The 21,768-nt window shown below is 40.1% G+C and overlaps 1 protein-coding gene across 3 annotated transcripts in view; it reads left to right on the top strand.

Moving 5' to 3' along the window:
* Positions 1 to 12,337: 12,337 nt before the first annotated feature.
* The window catches only part of PRKCI (protein kinase C iota), a 78,048-nt gene continuing 68,617 nt past the window's right edge, over positions 12,338 to 21,768 (top strand). Inside the window, exons 1-2 of one of the 3 annotated variants that reach the window (XM_029214908.1) lie at positions 12,338 to 12,625; positions 13,185 to 13,242. Coding sequence is in view for 1 of the 3 variants with exons in the window: in XM_029214907.1 (XP_029070740.1) it covers positions 12,809 to 13,242 (434 nt within the window). In the remaining 2 variants the exon portion in view is untranslated. Of the gene's footprint in view, positions 12,626 to 12,808; positions 13,243 to 21,768 lie in introns of those variants that run through there. The other 2 variants (XM_029214910.1, XM_029214907.1) reach the window with 2 other exon arrangements.

The following is a 21,768-nucleotide window of genomic DNA, read 5'->3' as shown; positions in this document are numbered from 1 at the left end:
AAATATATATGAAATAGGAAGTGAAAGTCCACTACAATCCACGTCCAAAAATAATCATTAACGGCTTATTTTATATTCTTTTTGATTTTCTATGTACTAACATACATATAAGTATATGTATCTCTTTATCAAAAATGGTATTGGACTATATACACTCTTTTGCAACCATTTTCACTTAATAGTATATCCTTCCATGTCAGTGTATGTGGTTTTCTTCCAGTTCCTCAAAGATGCCACTTTGCTTACCTCATGGCCTTCCATACAATCCTGGAATATTCTCTCCCATACTTTGCAAATCTAGTTCCTTGTTTCCCTTTAATTCTCTGCATAAAGGTCATTTCTTTAGATAGGTTTTTCCAGATCAATTTATAGAGTTCTCCCCACCATTATTCTCTGTCACTGCACAATATTTATTTCCCTTGGAGCAGGTACCACAGTTTGTAATTGTGGGTTTGTTCACTTATTTTCTTGCCTATTTTTTCTCTCTAAACTGTGAATCTCACAAGGACAGGGAATAAACCTGTTTTCTTCATGACTGTATATTCAGTGCCTTGCACAGTGCCAGGCACCATAGTAAGCTCTAAATAAATGTGTTGAAATAAATAAGTGTGTAAGTAACACACTGAAAAAAGGGTATTTGTTCTTTCACTCCCTGTCCATGATGGATAGAGCATTGCTTTCTTTTTTCTTCAGTTCTTTACTTATTCTTAGTTAAGAAACAATACTGTACAGTTGACCTTTGAACATCATGAGTTTGAACTGTGCAGGTCCACTTTTACATGGATTTTTTTTCAGTAAATGCATACTACAGTACTTACATGATATGTGATTGGTTGAATCTGTGGTTGTGGAACTGTGGATACAGAAGGTCAACTGTAAAGTTACACACAAATTTTTGACAGCACAGAAGTTAGTGCCCCTAACTTCCTACGTTGTTCAACTGTACTTATCTTGATTCACACCTGGGATGTGTTTTAATCAGGTATGGTAAGGTGAAAGACATAAGGACAACTGCTTTTGAAATAAGAGTTTATTATTTACAGTTCCCAAAGAAAGGGAGCATGCCACACCATGCAGGGCCACATGGGGAAGCACCAGGGTCAGTCTGGAGGCAGAAGGAGTGAAAGAGAAAGCATGGCCCAGAGCCTTTATTGTAGTTTCTGCAGAAAGGAATGGAAGAGGCAGCATATGAAAGTTTAAGTAAATTTGGGATTGGATAGTTTGAATATTTTTAGTAGGCTCTGGTCTACAGCGGTGGTCTCTAGTTGTCCAGTACCTGGCCCTGGGTGGGGAGGGGTGATTTAGAACAGGGGAAATACTGGCTTGGTGTATGAGAATTAAATAAAGGAGGAAGTCGGGGATATGGGCTTTGGATTGGTTGGTTTGCATATGAAAGCCACATTCACAGAGGAGAAGTCATTTGCTATCTCTAGGATAATTTTTAGAGATAAAAGCCCTGGGAGGGGCAGCCTCTCTTCTGTCAGTAAGGCCACCAAGATATCAAAGCATCATAAAATATACAAAATAAAAAGCATGATTAATACATTTCCAACCTAATTTAGGTGTCATGAATGCTCATTCCCCAGTTAAATTTTTCAGATGAAAGATATAAACCACATCTGTGTATATAAATCTTTGTCTCGTTTAATGCAGGAAGATGGGCAGGGCCTGAAATTTGGAGTTAAGAACCTGAGTTTAAGCACTGATCCTTCCCATTTCCAGCTGAGTGCTCTTAGCCAATCCAATTAACCTCTCTGAACACCAAGTTCATCATAACTAAAGCAGGGATAACAGTAATATTTACCAGAAATGTGATTGTATTTGTCAAAATGTTTTGTAACTACAATGCACCATGTACACATTTAAAGTTTTACTGCAGTATACTGCAGGGACTTTTTCTCAGAATAAGAATTTAGAAGGTGTTTTTGTTGTTGTTGTAATTGTAGAAATGTTCAAGGGCAAGACTGGAGGGGGAACACTAAAAATTTATTCAGGAAAAGAATAAGATTTCACTGTCTAGTTACATAGTGCAATTTTGGATTAAAGGGTACTTTCCATCAATGGACTTCAAAGAGCTTTGAAACGTTTATTTATTTTCATAATATTTTGAAGTCAGTTAGGTTAAAGTTGTCGTCATTTACTCTCTGAAGGGAAATAAATACACAGCAAGTTACATAACCTGCCTGAGTCAAAATTAGAACCAAGGCTTTCAGTTTTGCCACATAGTGCTCAGACTGGAGCTGCACTGCTCCCCAGAATAAGCAAGCACCTTCTTTTGCTGGAATCATCTAAGGTTTGGTTTTATCACAATGTTTGCTGGATCAAGCAATTTAAGAAAAATTAGAAAATCTGTCATCAAATAATCACTAGCAATTCATTACCAGCAAATAAGCCTCATCGAGTGCTTCTAAGATGTAGGCATTGGTTTTACTTAATGAAGTTAAGAATCTGTGTCCTCTCCTGAGGCCCTAGGATTTTTGTCTCTTCTGGGTCATTCTTCTCTCTGCTCTCATCTAAAGAACCAATGTTTTTACATTCCTCTTCTCCCTAAAATTTCAGGTGATTTAGGACTAAATCCAAAGCTCCTTCTGTGGCTTACAGAGTCTTTATTTTCTGACTCTAAAACACCTTCTTCCTCTGCTTCCAACTGCCTTTATACTTAATCCTCATTAAATTTCTCATCAGGCAGACAAAAGCTAGGCCTTTTCACTGCCCTGCCTTTACACCCAATTTTAATTCACCTAAAATAGCAATAAGGGGAGGCTGAGAGGAGAAAGAGAAGGCTACACTTGTTAAATACAGTTGTCGCTCGGTAGCCACCGTGAATTGGTTCCAGGACCCCCTCGGATACCAAAATCCATGGGTTCTCACTTCTTCTCTATAAAATGGCGTAGTATTTCCATATAACCTATGTGCATTCTTCTGTATACTTTAAATCATCTCCAGATTACTTATAATACCTAATGCAATGTAAATGCTATGTAAATATTTGTAAATACAGTGTAAATGCTATGAAATAGTTGCCAGAGCATGGCAAATTCAAATTTTGCTTTTTGAAACTTTCTGAAAAATTTTTTTTTAATATTTTCGATCTACAGTTGGTTGAATCTGTGGATGCAGAACCCGAGGATATGGAGGGCCAACTGTCCTTGCTGAGTGCCCTACATACAGTATCCTATCTAGTTTGCACAGCAAACCCATGAAGCTGATGAGGGTAGGGTACTCATTTTAGTGGGATTAAGTAACCTGTCCAAGGTCATACTGCTAGTAAGTGGCAGGATTAGCTTTGGAACCGAAGTCCACCTGCAAAATACATGCCCTGGCCTCTTCCATATGCTGACCCTCTCCACCGACTATTGTCATCTGGCATTATTCTTCAGATTCTGCTCAACCTTTTCATCCTCTGGGCTTCACAGCCTCACCCGGATGGAGTTAGCGCTCTCATAGTACTCTGTTTATACTCCTCTAATAATACTTACCAGGTATTTACTTTTTATTGAGATATAATTCACATAAAATTCATGTTTAAATCATATAACTCAGTGTATATTCACAATGTCATGTAACCATCACTATTATCTAATTCCAGAATATTTTCATCGCCCCAGAAGAAACTCCAAGACCTTTAAGCAATCACTCCCCGTTCTCCCTTTCCTGAAACCTCTGGCAACCACTAACCTGCTTTCTGTCTCTATAGATTTGTCTGTTATGGACATTTAATATGAATGGAATTATACAATATGTAGCCTTTTGTGTCTGTCTTCTCTTGCTTAGTGTTTTCAAGGTTTATCCACATTGTCATGTGTTTCGGGACTTCATTCCTTTTTACAGATGAATACTATTTCATTTTAGGGATATACCACATTTTGTTTATCCATTCTTCAATTAATGGACATTTGGTTTGATCTCACTTTTTAGTTACTGTGAATAATGCTTACATGAACATTTGTGTACTGCTTTTTGTGCAGACATATGTTTTTAATTCTCTTGGTTATATAACTAGGAAAGGAATTGCTGAGTCATATGGTAACTCAATATTTAACATCTTGAGAAACTGTCAAACTATTTTCCAAAGTAGCTGCACTTCTTCACATTCCCACCTGCAATGTATGAGGGTTCCAATTTCTGCACACCCTTGCCAACGCTTGTTATCATCCATCTTTTGATTATAGTCAACCTAGTAGGTATGAAGTGATTGAGTTGCATTTCCCTAATGACTAATAATGAATATTTTTCATGCTTTTACGGCCATTTGTATGTCTTCTTTGGAGAAATGTCTATTCAAATTCTTTGCCCACAAAGAGAAATTAAGTTATTTGTCTTTTGTAAGAGTTACTTGTATATCTGAATACTAGTCCCTTATCAGACATATGATTTGCAAATGTTTTCTCCCATTCTGAGGGAAGACTTTTCTCTTTCTTGATTGTGTCCTTTGAAATACCAACATTTTAAATTTTGATGAAGTTCAATTTATCTTTTTCTTTTGTTACTTGTGCTTTTGGTGGCAATCTAAGAATCCATTGTCTAATCTAAGGTCACAAAGATTTCCTGCTGTGTTTTTTCCTAAGAGTTTTATAATTTTAGCTCTTATACTTAAATCTTTGATCCATCTTGAGCTAAATTTTGTAAATGGTTTAGGTAGAAGTCCAACTTCATTCTTCTGTATATGGATATTCAATTGTTCCAGCATCATTTGTTAAAACAAATTAACCCTCCTCCAAGAAAAAGACCTATTTTTTCCCCCAGTGAATTGTCTTGGCCCTTTACATTGACACATGTCTGCTAGTGTGAGCTCCTTGAGGGCAAGGTTTTTTATATTACTACCTGCATGTCTAGCATGGGACTATGATGTAGTAAACCCTCAAAAAACATGTTCAATAAATGAAAAGCTGATTTGAGAATCCTAGTGTCAACCTACACGTACCAAGTGCCATAGACTTTGCTAGATGCTGGGGAAGTTTTATACATGAACTCACAGTCTAGTAAAGTTTTCAAACCAAAAGTTTCCAAGGGGTCCGAGAATCTTACAATCCTACACTGGAATGGGTCTTGGAGGTCGCGATTCCAGTAAGGAAAAGCAGACCTGACAAGGCTAAATAGCAGCCTGTGGCCTTATCTCATGTTAATTTGCCAGAGATCCCAGGTCTCTTTGAAATTACATTATGACTTTACAACTTAACAAAGGATTTTTTTTCAGTTAGGCCTCCATAAAGCATTTTTTCAGTTAGGTAGGCCTTGAGAAAGTCCTCTCCAGATGAAAGAAAGCTGCTTCTGTTTCATATCACTCTTATCTTCTGAGATAACTGCTATCAGAGATTAAAAAAATTTTTTTCTCCACCCTAGCTGGACATAATCACTCCTTTCTCTGAACTTCTATAGCTCTTACTTGCTCTTCCAGAAAATTAGCAATTTGTTTTGTACTGCCCTAGTGCTTTGGATTTTTATGTAATCTTGAATTATTTATCACCAGTGTATGTGTGAACTTCCTAAGTAGACTGCCCCAACTAGACTCAAGGGCAAAAGTTGCATTTTACATTTATTGTATGAAATATAGGGCTTTGTACCTAGTGGACATGCAACAGGTATTTCTTGACATTATTTGTGTTTTTATAGAATTTATTTTTAAAATAAGAAGCTATTAGGCTTAAGTTTCATTCTGTTTTTCCCTAGAGGCTAAGGGTGTGAGGCTCAAAGGGAGAAGCACCTTCTCTCCTTTGGACAATTACTAGTGACCCTCTACTTGCTTTCTTAGAGGAATGGAGACACCAGAGAACTAATAATTAGTACATGTACATATTTAAATATTTCTTAATATTACTATTAAAGGTTTTTAAATTCTATGAAAAGGATAAAAGAGATTGGCAGAATTCCCCCCAGAACCCAGTAAATTAAACTAACTCTCAAGGAAACTCTGAGTTGTAGTTTTTAAATTACTGAATCAGAAAGTAGAGAAACAGGGACTTCCCTGGTGGTCCAGTGGTTAAGAATCCATGCTTCCACTGCAGGGGGCACGGGTTCGATCCTTGGTCAGTGGAACTAAGGTCCTACATGGCTTGTGGCGTGGCAAAAAAAAAAAAAAGTAGAGAAAAGACATCCTATTTCTCTTCTTTTTTGTGGTACGCGGGCCTCTCACTGTTGTGGCCTCTCCCGTTGCAGCACACAGGCTCCGGACGCGCAGGCTCAGCGGCCATGGCTCACGGGCCCACCCGCTCAGCGGCATGTGGGATCTTCCCGGACCGGGGCACAAACCCGTGTCCCCTGCATCGGCAGGCAGACTCTCAACCACTGCGCCACCAGGGAAGCCCCTGTTTCTCTTCTTATCTCAAGCTTGCTTTCTAGTTAAGACGTGGAAGAAGGAGATGGAATAATCTAGCCTCATATTGAACAGTGCCCTGCAGAACATAACCAGAATCTTTGGAACTGTTTAACTAAGGTAAAATAGAAAAGGTGGCGGAATGGAAGAGTGAGTATATCATGACATGATACTCAGTACACTGTCATGCACCTATGGGAACACAGTGAGCCTGTTAATGGATTATGATAAGAACAGGTTATGTGTGGATTAAAATGATTCTCTAATAACAATGAATCTCCACAGCATTTTAGCATGTGGTTAGATCATGGAAAACAAAAAACAAATCAAAGCTAAGAATTTTGTGAAGTTAATATTTTTTCCTCATCTGCCAGAAATCACTCAGTCCTCGTTTCAAATTCATGGTATTTTAAAATTAGTCTAAATAGTGGAAAACATTGGAACAATGATAAAGTGACTGTCATTTCAGTTCTTTGGACTTCATTTGTAAAATGAGGCGTAGATTTTTTGTTCTTCAAACTGTCATTGGGGGACCAGCAGCATCAGACCTTTAAATCAGAATATGCATTTTAACAAAATCTCTTCCTAATTTGTATGGTTATCAAAGTTTGAGAAGACGGACCTGGATGACACAAAGTAACTTCCAGCTAGTAAATTCAACCATTCCGTGATTCTAGTTGGAAGAGTCCACCTTAGATAAAAGGAGAGTCACTTTCTTAGGAGTTGTGTTTGACTTGAGTAAACAGATTGCTCAGCGAGTTGAACTAATTTTTCAGGTCATAGCTTTAACAAAGCAAACAGAAAATGAAGACTTGTTCTGCTTATATGGTGCTGTCAGCTTCCTTCCTATGACAGTAAGATTAATTTTAGTATTTAATTGGACATAAACCAACAGAAAATTATTTCAATATTAAATTAAATAATTTAATATTTGTTGAATACCAACAATTTTCTAAGTGCCAAAAAGAACTTAGAAGGTAAGATTCCTGCTCTTGAGGCACCTAATAATGCTTTGCTTTAAAAGTCTCAGTGTCTGGAGTCCTTATTAATTTAATTATAGGCTGATTCATAATTTGTTAGTTTCCAGAATGGGAAGTGATACCAATTCAGTAGAATATCTCACGCCTAAGTCACAGGGTGATAAGCACGGTGTACAGGTGAACTAACAGGCAGCTTTGTCTCTGGAATGCTGTTCCCCTTGATATTGTACATGTGATTAAGCAGCCAAAAAATCATTACAGACTATAAGCTCTGCTTTTCCCCCTTGATTTTTCTGTGGCCCAAAACAGGATGTGGTTTAATTCAAGGTCAGCAGAAATTCAATATGAAAAGATTTGAATCCAGTAGGAAGTAGGTGGAGGTGGTAGAGAAAATGAGCTAGTCCTCTGTGAGAGGGGTGAAGACGGGTTGACAACCTTGTGTGGGAGAGGAGTGTACGCCAGAGGCTGTGAGAGAGAACTAGGTTATTATTTTCTTTTAATATTTATTTATTTATCTTGGCTGCGCTGGGTCTTAGTTGAGGGCTAAGAAGCACGGCATGTGGGCTTCCGAGTTGCAGCGTGTGAACTGTAAGTTGCGGCATGCATGTGGGATGTAGTTCCCCCACAAGGGATCGAAACCACGCTCCCTACATCGGGAGTGTGGAGTCTCACACACTGGACACCAGGGAAGTCCCCGAGAACTAGGGTATTAAAGGAGGCCAATGCTGAGGTGGGTGAGCTGCTGGAGTGGGGAGAATTTATTAGATAAGGTTTACATTTTCAATTGGATACGCCATCCTCAAGAACAGGTTTGCCTCTTCAAATTGGAGGGTAGCTTACATTTAATGCTTGACTGCTGTTAGGGACAGCATACTTGGTGCGCCAACATCATTAAACAAATGATACTTCTAAAAGAAGTTTGTGTGTTTTAATGGAGGCTTTTTCAACCTGACATTTTACTAGTCAACTCTGTGCCTTTCAGTTAAGCCAGACACAAGTGGGTTCTTCTGGTTCCTAAAGAAGATGAGGTAGCACTCGGGAGCCGTTGCAATTATTCTTTGTCACTTACTGGCGCACAGTTTCCCATTTTGCATTTTTTCTCTTTATTGGTACATGTCCTGACATCCTATCTGGATTGTAACTTTCTTGAAAAGAAGGGGAGAGCATAATGCCTGCACCAACTAACCCCATAGGAGTTAATTATGTTGAGGTTTCTCAGACATCTTTTTTTTTTTTTTTTTTTTTTTTGCGGTACGCGGGCCTGTCACTGCTGTGTCCTCTCCCGTTGCGGAGCACAGGCTCCGGACGCACAGGATCAGCGGCCATGGCTCACGGGCCCAGCCGCTCCGTGGCATGTGGGATCTTCCTGGACCGGGGCATGAACCCGTGTCCCCTGCATCGGCAGGCGGACTCTCAACCACTGCACCACCAGGGAAGCCCACTCAGACATCTTTGGCTATTCAGTGACTTTCATTAAGTAAATGTTTTATATTATTTTATTTTATTTATTCATTTTGCTGTCTCTTCAGCTTAATGGAACTCTCCACTGACAGTTCATTAAAACAAAGATTTTATTTCAAAGGCAAAATAAGTTAAGGCTCAAACTGCTGTATGTCATTATCTGTACTGTGGGAGTGAGATTGGGGAACTGCAATGGAAATGAGTGTATGTGGCTGGAGTGAAGGGAGTACCCAGATAAAGCTGGCGGTGTCAATGGGGCAGTGAGAGGGCACAGGAGAAAGAAGGGGGAAAGGGAGTCATAGGGGTATTGTTTGCTATCTATGCTAGCTCAGTAAGGTTAATTAATAGAATAAAAACTAAACTCTTACTAACAGCTGTCAGGATTCCAATCAGGAGTTTGGGTCACAAATTTTGCTCTTGAAGGTTAAGTAAAACAATTAATGTAATACTATTAGGACATGATCACACAGGACATGTGTCTACTATTTATTATCTCATTCCATTCACCAAGCAGTTTATTTCTTTGATGCACATTGGGACAAGCACTCTGATAATGACAAAATGAGAGAATGTTGGCCAAAAATATTTTAAATCCCTTAAGCTGGTGGATTTGAGCATTAATTAATTTTTTTTCTATTCAAGTCATCACAGTGAGCCAAAAGTAAGTATAATTTAGCTCAGAGCCCAATATTTATCTCTACAGGTCACAGAGTCCCTCCAAATGATCAGGACTTGCAGTTGAAACACTTTTCTCTCTTTTTAGTGACATGATCAAATGCTTAATGAAACCACAGAAGAATGCTAGGTGAAGGGAGGCAGGCTTACCCAAAGTTGAAGGTACTAGTAAGCACCATTTTAAGTACAACAGAAAGAAAATGGGCTGTGGGAGGCTTTTTCACAATGTTTACCATTGACTTCCCATTTTGTATCATGTGATTCTCAGTTGAGAAACAGGCATCAAAGATCCAGCAGCAGGATTTATTAGATGGCATAAAGAACATGAAAAACAAATTTTCATATTTGATCTATATACAGCAGGACACACTGGTGAGGCTAGTTAATATTGAATATAAAGGCCTACCTATTCTGAGTAGATATTTTCTTGTTAGAGCAGCTCAATCTGTAGAAAGGAAGCCATATTTTCCTAAAGATATGATTAATATGATGCCAGGTTCCTTTTAAACCCTTTAACAGAGTCCTGTTTTCTTTAAACTAAAGAGATGGCTCAATAGTTTCTCATATTTTGTTACTAAAAATGACATAATTTCTGTGCCCTGATTATCCTATATGCTTAACTGTCTGTGCCTTGTATCTATTTTATTTATTTATTTTTTTTATTTTAAATTTTTATTTATTTTACTTTTTGCTGTGTTGGGTCTTTGTTGCTGCACGCACGCTTTTCTCTAGTTGCGGCGAGTGGGGACTACTCTTCATTGCGGTGTGCGGGCTTCTTGTTGCAGTGGTTTCTCTTGTTGCAGAGCACGGACTCTAGGCGCGTGGGCTTCAGTAGTTGTGGCACGTGGGCTCAGTAGTTGTGGCTCGTGGGCTCTAGAGTGCATGCTCAGTAGTTGTGGTGCACGGGCTTAGTTGCTCTGCGGCATGTGGGATCTTCCCCGACCAGGGCTCGAACCCGTGTCCCCTGCATTGGCAGGTGGATTCTTAACCACTGCGCCACTAGGGAAGCCCCTGTATCTATTTTAATTGCATCACACCGACTTTAAAAATTAATGTCAGAGCACTTCCAGAATGGAAACATGAGGAGCTCCCTGTATACTCGCCCCAATGAAACCACCATAACTGGTGAAAATTATAAATAAAAAAGGACCATTGGATCAGACTGTGGAACAATTTTATGCCCCAGGGCACTGTCAAAAACACTGGAGCAATCAGTTGCCAATTAGTGGAGGCTAACAGCTGGGAGCTATATCCATAAAGGCAAACCAGCTAAAAGCTTGATAGGGAGATGAGGAAAAGAGACAGTCAAAGAGAACCTGACTAAAACCACTGTCATCCCCCAGGGGAGGGACAAGGAGTCAGGGTGACGGTGTGCATGCCAAAGTTGCACCTTCTGAGGAGAGACATTAGAGGCTGCACACTGTGGAGGAAACAAGAGTCTATTGACCAAGTCTGGCCAACCCACAAATAAACAAGCAAACAACGACAACGACCAGACCTAGAGCCAGTCTGGATAGGTCTTCAGAGTTGCTACCATGGAAATGTACAGTTTGCAACAGAAAAACTTATGAGACATACAAAGAAACAGGCAATGGGATCCATGCACACAGAAACTGTCTTTGAGAGGACCCATATGTTGGACTTAGCACACAAAGACTTCAAAGCAGCTGTTATAAACATGTCTAAAGAACTAAAGGAAACCATGCTTATGAGTGTAGATTCAAAATTCCTCAACAAAATATTAACAAACCGAATTTAGCAACGTATGAAAACGATTATATGTCATAACCGAGAGGGATTTTTCCCAGGAATGCAAGACTGGCTTACATCTAAAAGTTAATGTAACAGGGCTTCCCTGGTGGCGCAGTGGTTGAGAGTCCGCCTGCCGATGCAGGGGACACGGGTTCGTGCCCCGATCCGGGAAGATCCCACATGCCGCGGAGCGGCTGGGCCCGTGAGCCGTGGCCGCTGAGCCTGCGCGTCCGGAGCCTGTGCTCTGCAACGGGAGAGGCCACAGCAGTGAGAGGCCCGCGTACCGCAAAAAAATAAAAGTTAATGTAACATATCACACCAATAGAATAAAGCACAAAACCACATGATAATCTCAATAGACACAGAAAAGGCACTAAACAAAACCCAACACCCTTCATAATAAAAATAGGCAACAAACTAGGAATAGAATGGAACTTCCTCAACCTGATAAAGGGCATCTACAAAAAAACTAAAGCAATAATCACATTTAATGGTGAAAGACTGAAAACTATCCACATAAGACTGAGAACAATACAAGAATGTTAACATACTTCTCTTTATTTAACATAATACTAGAAGTTCTATCTAATGTAATCAGGCAAGAAAAATAAAAGACATCGAGATTGGAAAGAAAGATGTAAATCAATCTGTATTCTAAAATGGCATAATCTTGCACACAGGAAATTCTAAGGAATCCACCGAGACACTATTAGAACTAATGAGTTCAGCAATCTTGTAGGATTCAAGATATATACAAAATCAATTGTATTTCTATACACTAGCAATGAATAATAGAAAATGAAATTAGGATGGGAATGTAAATCGGCACAGCCACTATGGAAAACAGTCGATGTTAACAATGTTTTAACGATGTTAAAAAATGCCAATGCATGGATAGTTGGATGGGTTGACTGATTGGCTAAATATTCATTGTGCACCTGTTCCATGCAATGGCAATCTACAAGGGCCAAGATATGGGGGGCAGCGAAGGAAGAAAAGTCAATCTTCCATCATACCTTCCAGTTGAGTTTCTTCCTTTATTACATTCATTATTACATTTGTTACATATATTATACTAAATTCTTTTCATAAAAGAGGCTATGCTGGGCAGTAACCAAATTCTTCTTTCCAGAAAAGGTACTGTATGATTGAGATGATTTATGCAATTGGAAGAATTCACCAGAGAACAAAGTCTAGATTGTGAGGAACCCCAATCATTTCCAGTGTCCTCAGGTGCCCACGGTGGATTCAGGACTTCCACGCCGACGGGTCCCGGGGCACAAGCTGAAGACAGACGGTCAGCGAGAAGGCGGGACGCTCTACACGTAAAGAACCTCAAGTCCCAGAATCCCATGGGGACTCCAAGTCCCAGAAACCCGCCCGGCAAATCTACTCCGAGTCCCTAGCCGTCTGACCGCGGACGCGACCAAGACAGGAAACTGGGGTGAGATGCCGCAGAATTTGTCCCCCACCATTTTCCTTGTAGGGAGGGGCTTTTTACAGAACTATAGGTACCTCAGTCGTCACATTCTCTCAGTTACAGCCCATAAAAGGCACCCTGCCGGCAAGTTTTTTGTGATGTTCAGCATCCCCCCTCCTCTCTCCCCTTTTCCTTGCCCCCGTAAGAATGGTTCAGCCGGGCATCTTGAGTTGGATCGGTGGTTGCACCCGCCCTCCCCCGGAATGTGGGCCTTTGGAGCGTGTGAGGTGGGAGGGGCGGAGGTGGGAGGCGTGCTGGGCCCTGGCTGCAGCAGAGGCAGTGTCTGCCGCTGGCGGTGGGGGGAGCCGTGCGGGTTCCGGCTTCCCCGGCGAGGCGACCTCTGGGCCCGCGCCGCGGGCGTGGAGGACAGGTAGGCGAGCGGGCAGCCGCGGCTCCGGGAGAAACTCGGGCCTCGGAGTCCCCTACGGCGCCCGGTGCGCCCCTCGGCCTCCAGAGTTGAGGCGGGGGAGGAAGGAGATGCCGACCCAGAGAGACAGCGGTACCATGTCTCACCCGATCGCAGGCGGCGGCGGCAGCGGGGACCATTCTCACCAGGTCCGGGTGAAAGCCTACTACCGCGGGTGAGTGTGTGGGGTGGGGGTGGTGGTGAGAAGGAAGGGGAGAGGCCAGCTGGACTTGGCCTGGAGGGGGGGGCGGGTGTGGGGCTGGAGGTGTGGAAGGGATGGGCTGGGCGGGCAAGTCGGGGGACTCGGGATGGGTGACCGAGTGGTCGGGGGAGGAGCACGGGGCACTGGATTGCGGCACCCCCAAGGTGTGGCGCAGGGCGCCCTGGAATCGCGCGGCTGAGGGTCCTGAGCAGGGTCCGAGGGAGGAGCCTTGGAGTAAGTAGGTCCACCTGGTGGGCCCAAGAGACTCGTCTACCAAGAGATTTACAAGAGCTTTACGTCTTTAAGTCTGGATGTATTAGGGGTTGAGAGTTGATTCTGAGTGATGCCTTAGTTAACTAAGTTTACCATGGGTTTAAAAGACAGGATTGCTTCAGTTTGTTGACCCTTTTGATTACCAGCAGGCCTAAAGCCTCTGGTTCTCTAAGTCAGGTTTGTCTTTATCACATAGAAGAGTTCGCGACGTGTACCTGGACTGTGGTCAGGCTGCCAGTATATTAGACATAGGAGTTATTGTTTGAGTAAAGTTGATGCGTTTTCAGGGATATACATTAGGTACTTATGTCTCGCCAAGATTAGGTTGTATATATGTAAATTAAAATTTGTGAACGCTTCTTTGTCAGTCTTGCTTCAAGGACTGTCCGATAGGGTGAGATATTGCAAGAAGAGAAGAGGATGAGCATAGGCACAGCTTTAAATTCTGTGATCTTTACTCATATTATTACCTAAGTTATAACTATTGTGGTTACCAGAAATGGTCCAGTCCTAAAATCAGTGTATTAAATCATATTCCGTAGTATGACTGTGGTTTGAAATTTCTTTGAGATAACTATATTTGGGAGCATTAGAAAGTTGAACTGTTAGTGTGAGCATAAAGGTTTGAAACTAAGGGTTAACAGAACACCCGACCGCTGTGGCCTGTCTTACTGCTTGTTCAAGCAGAAGTAATTTGCTTTAAAAAACTCAAGCACTAGGAGGTTTGAAACTGCAGTACATACTTTTACATTCCTTAGAGGATCAGTGAAGATAACAAACTTTCAAAATGCCTCTCTTGTTTTGATTTCAAAGAAAATATAAGCCCCTAAATGTCTTACTGATTTGATGTAAGGACTTCTAGTTTGTTTGCTGCCGTGAAGCCTCTGACCTCTCTCTGTTCATTAGCTTGACTGTATTTAGTAGTAGTTTAGAGGAGTTATTTTGGACAGTAACAGTGTTTTTGCTTAAATTGATCAGGGAAGTCTTGATTTTCAAACAGTAGCTACGCACTTTGCACTGTGGGAAAAAAAAGCTTTGCTTCCTTTACCTTTCCTTTAATTTGACAGATGAGATATTTCACTTTAGAATGTGTTCCATTTTATAGTTGACGGTCTGTGAGTTAGGTACAGAGAATGAAATATAGTACATTTTCTTTTTTTTAAATAGTGTCTGATTATTGACAGTTTAAAAAACGAGATTAAAAAATAAATATACGCACATGGTAGGAAAGTGCAAATTGTTCAGAAGTATAAAATAAAAAGTGTTCCCCATTCAGTCCTCCCAACCTTCAGAGGTAACTACTGTTGATAGTTTATTTCTTGTTCTTCTGGAGGTTGCCTTTATTACTTTAAAAGTTATACTTCCGTTTCGTGATTTATCAACTTTACATGGTATCTATTGATTCCTTCCTCTGAAAGATGCGAAATTGGATGCACACTACATTTTGCTTCCTCGCTCCCCGATGCCTCTCAAGTTTTGATTGTTACAGTATAATTTTTAGTTCTCCGGTTTACCTTTCTGACTTTAAATAATATAAATTTTTGACTTATTCAATTCAGGTAGTTTCCAATGATTCCAACTATGAAACACGAAGAAACTAATGCTTCTTCCTTTTTTCCTATTTTTATTAGTTTGACAACTGTAAATAGGCCTAGTTAGTAAATTAAAATCATTGTAAGCTTCTCTTTTGGAAAGAAATCAAAGTCTTTAGAATGTAGGTATATAATATTTTCTTGGTTTATTGCTCCAATTATTTTTTTTTTTAAAGAGGATAAGGACGGCTTCCCTGGTGGCGCAGTGGTTAAGAATCCGCCTGCCAATGCAGGGGACACGGGTTCCAGCCCTGGTCCGGGAAGATCCCACATGCCGCGGAGCAACTAAGCCCGTGCACCACAACTACTGAGTCTGCTCTCTAGAGCCTGCGAGCCACAACTATTGAGCCCGCGTGCCACAACTACTGAGCCTGCATGCCACGACTACTGAAGCCCGCACGCCTAGAGCCTGTGCCCCAAAGCAAGAGAAGCCACTGCAATGAGAAGCCTGTGCACCGCAGTGAAGAGTAGCCCCCGCTCGTGGCAACTAGAGAAAGCCCATGCGCAGCAACGAAGACCCAATGCAGCCAAACATAAATAAATAAACAAATAAAATAAAAAGTTCCCTTTAAAAAATAAATAAATTTAAAAAAATAAATAAAAGAGCATAAGGACTTATAACCCTTTTACTGCTTGACTAAAACGTCTCCAAGACATTCAAGTTAACATTTGCTTTGCTTGTTTTTAAAAACCTATGCATTTTGCTAAGTAATGAATCAACCCCTTGCCCTTTAGTGCTTTTATTCAATGAAAACTTTCTAATAGTGCCTTCATTCCAAGCCTCATTTAAAGACAACATCAGCACTCTAAATTGTACCAATTTGTGTCCTCTGAAATTAGATCTGTTAAGATTATATGTTTATTAACAATAGTCTAAACTGATGGTTATGATATTACTTAGTCAGCTGCCCATTACTACAAATGAAACTGAAATGAGTCACCAATGAGGATAGTTAATAAACAGTTGGCTAAGTAGAGCACCTGCCTGATTTTAAAGTAGAAAATTCTTCCCTTACTATCAAGAAATGTAAGGACAATCTGCATTTGAAAAGTTTCTTTTCCTTCAGATCATCTGAACGGCCATTACCGATTTTCCCCCATCTCCTTCTAACAATATTTCTTTCCAGTGAATATTGAAATCTCAGAATAGACAGAATATTTTAGTGAATGAATTGCCGCCTCCTTTCAGTGGTGTGTTTAGTGTTCTCATGCTGTTTAATTTGTTCTTAGTGCAACTGTGATGTCTCCCTAGATATAGCAGATATTTAATTAGCCTTTTTCTAATTTTTATTCAGGAGATTAATAGCACTGAGAATCTGATTTTATTGGAGGCCACCTAAGAGTGCCTGTCTCCTGGCCTGGACTCCTCTTTCCTCACCACAGGAGCTTGTCAATGAGTGGCCTGCCTTCCTTCAATCATTACCTTGTGGTGTTAGTTTGGAGGAGGAGAAACAGGTTTTGTGGGTTAGTGGTAGATTGCCATCGTGTGTGCTATCGTTCTATAAAGTTACTTGATATTACAGGGTAAAATTTAACAAGGAAATGTCTGGATTACTCGTTTCTTTACGTTATAAATGTAAGAGAAATTTTGCAAAAAGCTTGTAAAAAAGCTTTTTAAACCAGTGCTGTTGAGCAGTTATGAATCCAGAGGATTCTTTATGTGAATATCTACAAATAAAAAGGGATGAACTCCTTGCATATTTGGAAAGTATAGCTGGTTTAGTGACGAAGTATGCAGGATTTTTCTCACTGTGAACAAGTCTTGGCAAGACTTGTTTTTAAAAGTATTGCAAAATAATTTTAGTGATATACTTTAGCAATGGTTCTAAGGAAATAAAAATGATATATTAAGTTGAAAGTTGGGGGAATGTGAGTCATTGGTCATGGAGCTTCTGGCATGTCACCTAACCATAGGGCAGCAGATCCGTAGCTTCACCAGAGAGAAAGAAGGGACATGGTGGCCTGGTGCCAAAACCAAAACAACCATCTCAGAAATCTGGATTAGATAATGTGGAGATAAATTGCTTGTTAGCAGTGAGGACTGAAGCTGAAGAGTTACGGGAGAGTCTGGTGAGGCCAGGATCACCCGTGTGCAAACTGAAGGGCTGAGGAAACAGAGGGAAAAAAAGCAGCTCTCTACAGAAAAAAATTTCCTGGATAGCTTTCTAATACAGCTCCCAAACCTCTTATTAAAGTAACTTGAGTGTTTGTTTTCTTTATGGTTGAAATGAGCCTAATTAAAACACTCCAGTCTTGTTTAGGATTTCACATTTTACCAAAGTGTGTTTAAACTCAGTTTAATAAATATTGTTGAACAACTACTATAAGCCAGGCACATGGTACTGGGGTGGGCACAGAGGATGTAGAGTCAATAATACAAGGCTCTGCCCTTGAGGAACCAAGAGACTTGTGGGAGGAAAGACTTTAAAAAGTTAATAAAGGGATGTGTGTGTGTGTGTGTGTGTGTGTGTATGTGTGTGTAAGGTACGTGCTAGGATGGCTATTGGGGAGAAGTTTGGGGTGAGGAAAGCCCTCCAAGAGGATGAAATGTTTGATGCTTTTAAAGGATAAGTAGGTTTGCCTGGTGGATTATGATGTTGGGTGGGAGGTCATTGCAGGCATTGCACAGCTGCATACGTTTGGAGAATTAAGATCAGTTTAGTCGTTAGTCCCATAGTCATTCCTCATTAGGACATAAAGTGTGAAGTGGGCACTGATGAGAAGTGAGCTAATAAGAAGGTTCACAAGCACTAGATCATGAAGACTCTCAAAAATCATACTTTGGGCTTCAGACTTTTTCTTGTTGGTGAAGGTTTTAAGTAAGAGGGATGCACGATAGATTTTTATTTTAGAAAGATCACTCTTGGAACCAGTATAGTAGACGAATTAGCAATGGATGAGACTAATCTGGAGGCTTTGGAAGTAGTCCAAGTGAGAGATTCTTAGGAGTTGGAAAAGAGGATATGGATTCAATGGCGATTTTAGGGGGTAGAGTCAATATGAATTAGAGAATGATTGCCTGTGGAGAAGAGAGAGGGTCTGAGTCAGACATGGATTTCTCATTTGGAGAGACTAGGGAATAGAAAAGAAAGAGATTTATTAGAGAGGGTAATTAATTACCTGGAACAAGTAATCAAATTTTGAACTCAGGGTGCTTTGGGAGCATCCAGGCGGAAATGTCCAGAATTAACTGACCAACTGTTTTTTGTGTGCCTGCTCTGTGTCCCCAGCACTCTGCATGACAGCTAACCTATGTAGGAGCATGGCTGAGAATGATGATAGGAACAAAAATGCCACCAATGGCCAAATACAGATCACAAAGACAAGGCACTAAAGCTAAATTTTAAAAATACAGAGATATATAAAGTAGGCTCTCACCCCCTCTTCATAGGGATAGCCATTGTTAACAGTTGGGGATATTCTACATCATATCAATATATCTGTAAGTGTAGGTGTGTGTATACATACAGACACACCCTTTTATTTTTCCAATAAATGGGTTCATATTTCTATACATGTTTCTTTAACTTGAGTTTTTTCATTCATGGTCATTTTTCCATGTCAGGATAGACAGATAAATAGGTAGATACATACAGATAGAGCAATCCACCTCTTTCATTATAATTGGTACATAGTGTTCCATAGTATTGTTATACCACAGTTCATTTAATCTTTTTTTCTGATTGATGAACTTTCATTAAATCGCTTTGTCAAATCATGTTGAAGGAACATCCTTATAGTTAATATGTATTCTTGCAAACATGGTCAAAGATATGCCTGCTTTAAAACTTGATATTATCTTCCAAAAATGTATCAATTGACATTCCCAGCAAGTGTACAAATGAAGCATTTTCCTTATGCTCCCATTGCATGTTATTGGTCTTTTACATTTTTGCAAATACAATTGGCAAAAAATGCTAACTTTTTTTTTAACAATATTGAGAGGTAGATATCATTATCTCCATTTTATGGATGATAACTTCGAGGCTTAGTAAAGCATAATACAAAGCTGAGTCTTACCCTTCAGAGAAATTTCCCTTTACCCTTTTACTATATTGATGGGGCTTTTTAAGATTACTTTTTTTTCTTTATTGTCAAATTCATATTTCACAGTTATTCTTTCAAGTCAATTTTCTATCTCCTTGATTTTTAAAAATGGAAGTTTCATTATGGTTTTGTTATAATTAACAATTAATTTGAAGGGGGATACTTTGAGATTGTATGAATATTTCCTTAAAACCTTTGACCCAGTGATTTTACCATCCATGGATAATCCTGCTTACAAAACTTTTTTTTTCTTCTGATTGTACTATATTTAATTTAGGAGAGAAGCTTATGTTGAGATAGCAGAAGGACTTAATATGGTTCTTTTTCAGGTTTATTTTTAAAAGCAATTAGTCCTAAGGAAAAACTTTAGATTCTATATTTTAGAACATAGGAACATAATGAATGCTTAAAACTGTTTGACTGCTGAAGCAAAGTTAAAAATGCTTTTTTTTTTTTTTTAAATTCAGCTAAAACTATATCTAAATTTGCCATTTTGGGCATCTTTGTGGTGAAGCAGACTGTATTCTGTTGAAGTCCAGTGGTAAGCTAATTTATGCCAACACTGAAGTTAAAACCAGGAAAAATAAGAATCTTCCATGCATGATTTGTTTTGTACCTTTAGAAGTAATATCTTTATTTTGCAGCTTACTTTTAGCTTTGGTACTATAATAAGGATTTGGTGATTGTGGGGTATATGAACATGGTGCTTTCCAATTACTTGGAGAGTTATTTATAAGAAACTCCCTTAAATGTTTTAGTTCCTGGAACTTAAGGAGTGGCAGTTGGTAAATCATGACTCCTTCATTGAGTCCCTTTAGGATGTATGTACTTATTACTTTTAAAGGATTACACAGATGTTTTAAAAATATTTGTATTTTCTGGGCTTCCCTGGTGGCGCAGTGGTTGAGAGTCCGCCTGCCGAAGCAGGGGACACGGGTTCGTGCCCTGGTCCGGGAAGATCCCACATGTCGCGGAGCGGCTGGGCCCGTGAGCCGTGGCCGCTGAGCCTGCGCGTCCGGAGCCTGTGCTCCGCAACAGGAGAGGCCACAGCAGCGAGAGGCCCGCGTACCGCAAAAAAAAAAAAATTTGTATTTTCTGATAAATATTTTACAGCTCTTGAAAAATAAGGTTTCTGAAACTTCCCTATTGTTTGCAGATGTGCTTACCTATGTGTTAATTTTAACTATGTGTGGACCTTAATAAGGAAGTCTTATTTTGATGACATCTGATCATACTAATTTTTTCTCCTTGCATTCAAAAAAGATAATGTCACGCTTGTTCTTTGCCAGGGAAATTCAGTGGGAGCCTTTTCTTCTCTTCTGATTTAATTCTAAAATATACTCTCTCAATCCTCACCCCCTCATACTAGTAACCTTGAGGATATTTTGAAAGAAAAATTGCTTTAAGGTAAGCAGGTTTCCTTTTTTTAAAAAAATTAATTTATGTATTTATTTTTGGCCGTGCTGGGTCTTCATTTCTGTGCAAGGGCTTTCTCTAGTTGTGGCAAGCGGGGGCCACTCTTCAACGCGGTGCGCGGGCCTCCCACTGTTGTGGCCTCTCTTGTTGCGGAGCACAGGCTCCAGACGCGCAGGCTCAGTAGTTGTGGTTCACAGGCCCAGTTGCTCCGTGGCATGTGGGATCTTCCCAGACCAGGGCTCGAACCCATGTCCCCTGCATTGGCAGGCAGATTCTCAACCACTGCGCCACCAGGGAAGCCCCAGCAAGTTCCCTTTTAACGTCACTAGAAGAAGGAACTATTTTAAAATATATTTTAAATATATTTAAATATATACTATATATACTATTAAAATATACTATTTAAAATATAAATTTTAAAAATAATTAAAACAGGGACTTCCCTGGTGGTCCAGTGGTTAAGACTTTGCCTTCCATTGCAGGGGGTGTGGGTTCGATCCCTGGTCAGGGAGCTAAGATCCCACATGCCTTGCGGCCAAAAAACCAAAACATAAAACAGAAGCAAGGACTTCCCTGGTGGTGCAGTGGTTAAGAATCCTCCTGCCAATGCAGGGGACACGGGTTCGAGCCCTGGTCCAGGAAGATTGCACATGCCGTGGAGCAACTAAGCCTGTGCACCACAACTACTGAGCCTGCTCTCTAGAGCCCGCGAGCCACAACTACTGAGCCCGTGTGCCACAACTACTGAAGCCCGCATGCCTAGAGCCTGTGGTCCGCAACAAGAGAAGCCACCTCAGTGAGAAGCCCACACACCGCAACGAAGAGTAGCCCCCACTTGCTGCACCTAAGGATAACCTGCCCGCGACATCGAAGACCCAACACAGCCAAAAATAAATTAAAAAAAAAAAAGCCAGAAGCAATATTGTAACAAATTCAACAAAGACTTTAAAAATGATCCACATCAAAAAAAATCTTAAAAAAAATTAAAACAATTTTTAAAATTTATAAGTCATTTAAATTTGTTTTATATCTTATTTATAATTATCATAAAATCATACCTTTACATGGTAGAAAAAATAATAATATTCTATGCCATTCAGAAAGGTCTAAGTATTGGTTTGGCCAAAAAGGTCATTCAGGTTTTTCCCTAACATCTTAAAAACCCAAATGA

Source organism: Monodon monoceros, unplaced genomic scaffold (assembly GCF_005190385.1).
Source record: "Monodon monoceros isolate NGI ecotype Baffin Bay Population unplaced genomic scaffold, NGI_Narwhal_1 Super_Scaffold_11, whole genome shotgun sequence".
NCBI classification, from domain to species: Eukaryota; Metazoa; Chordata; class Mammalia; order Artiodactyla; family Monodontidae; genus Monodon; species Monodon monoceros.
This window is presented reverse-complemented; position numbering and strand designations above follow the sequence as displayed.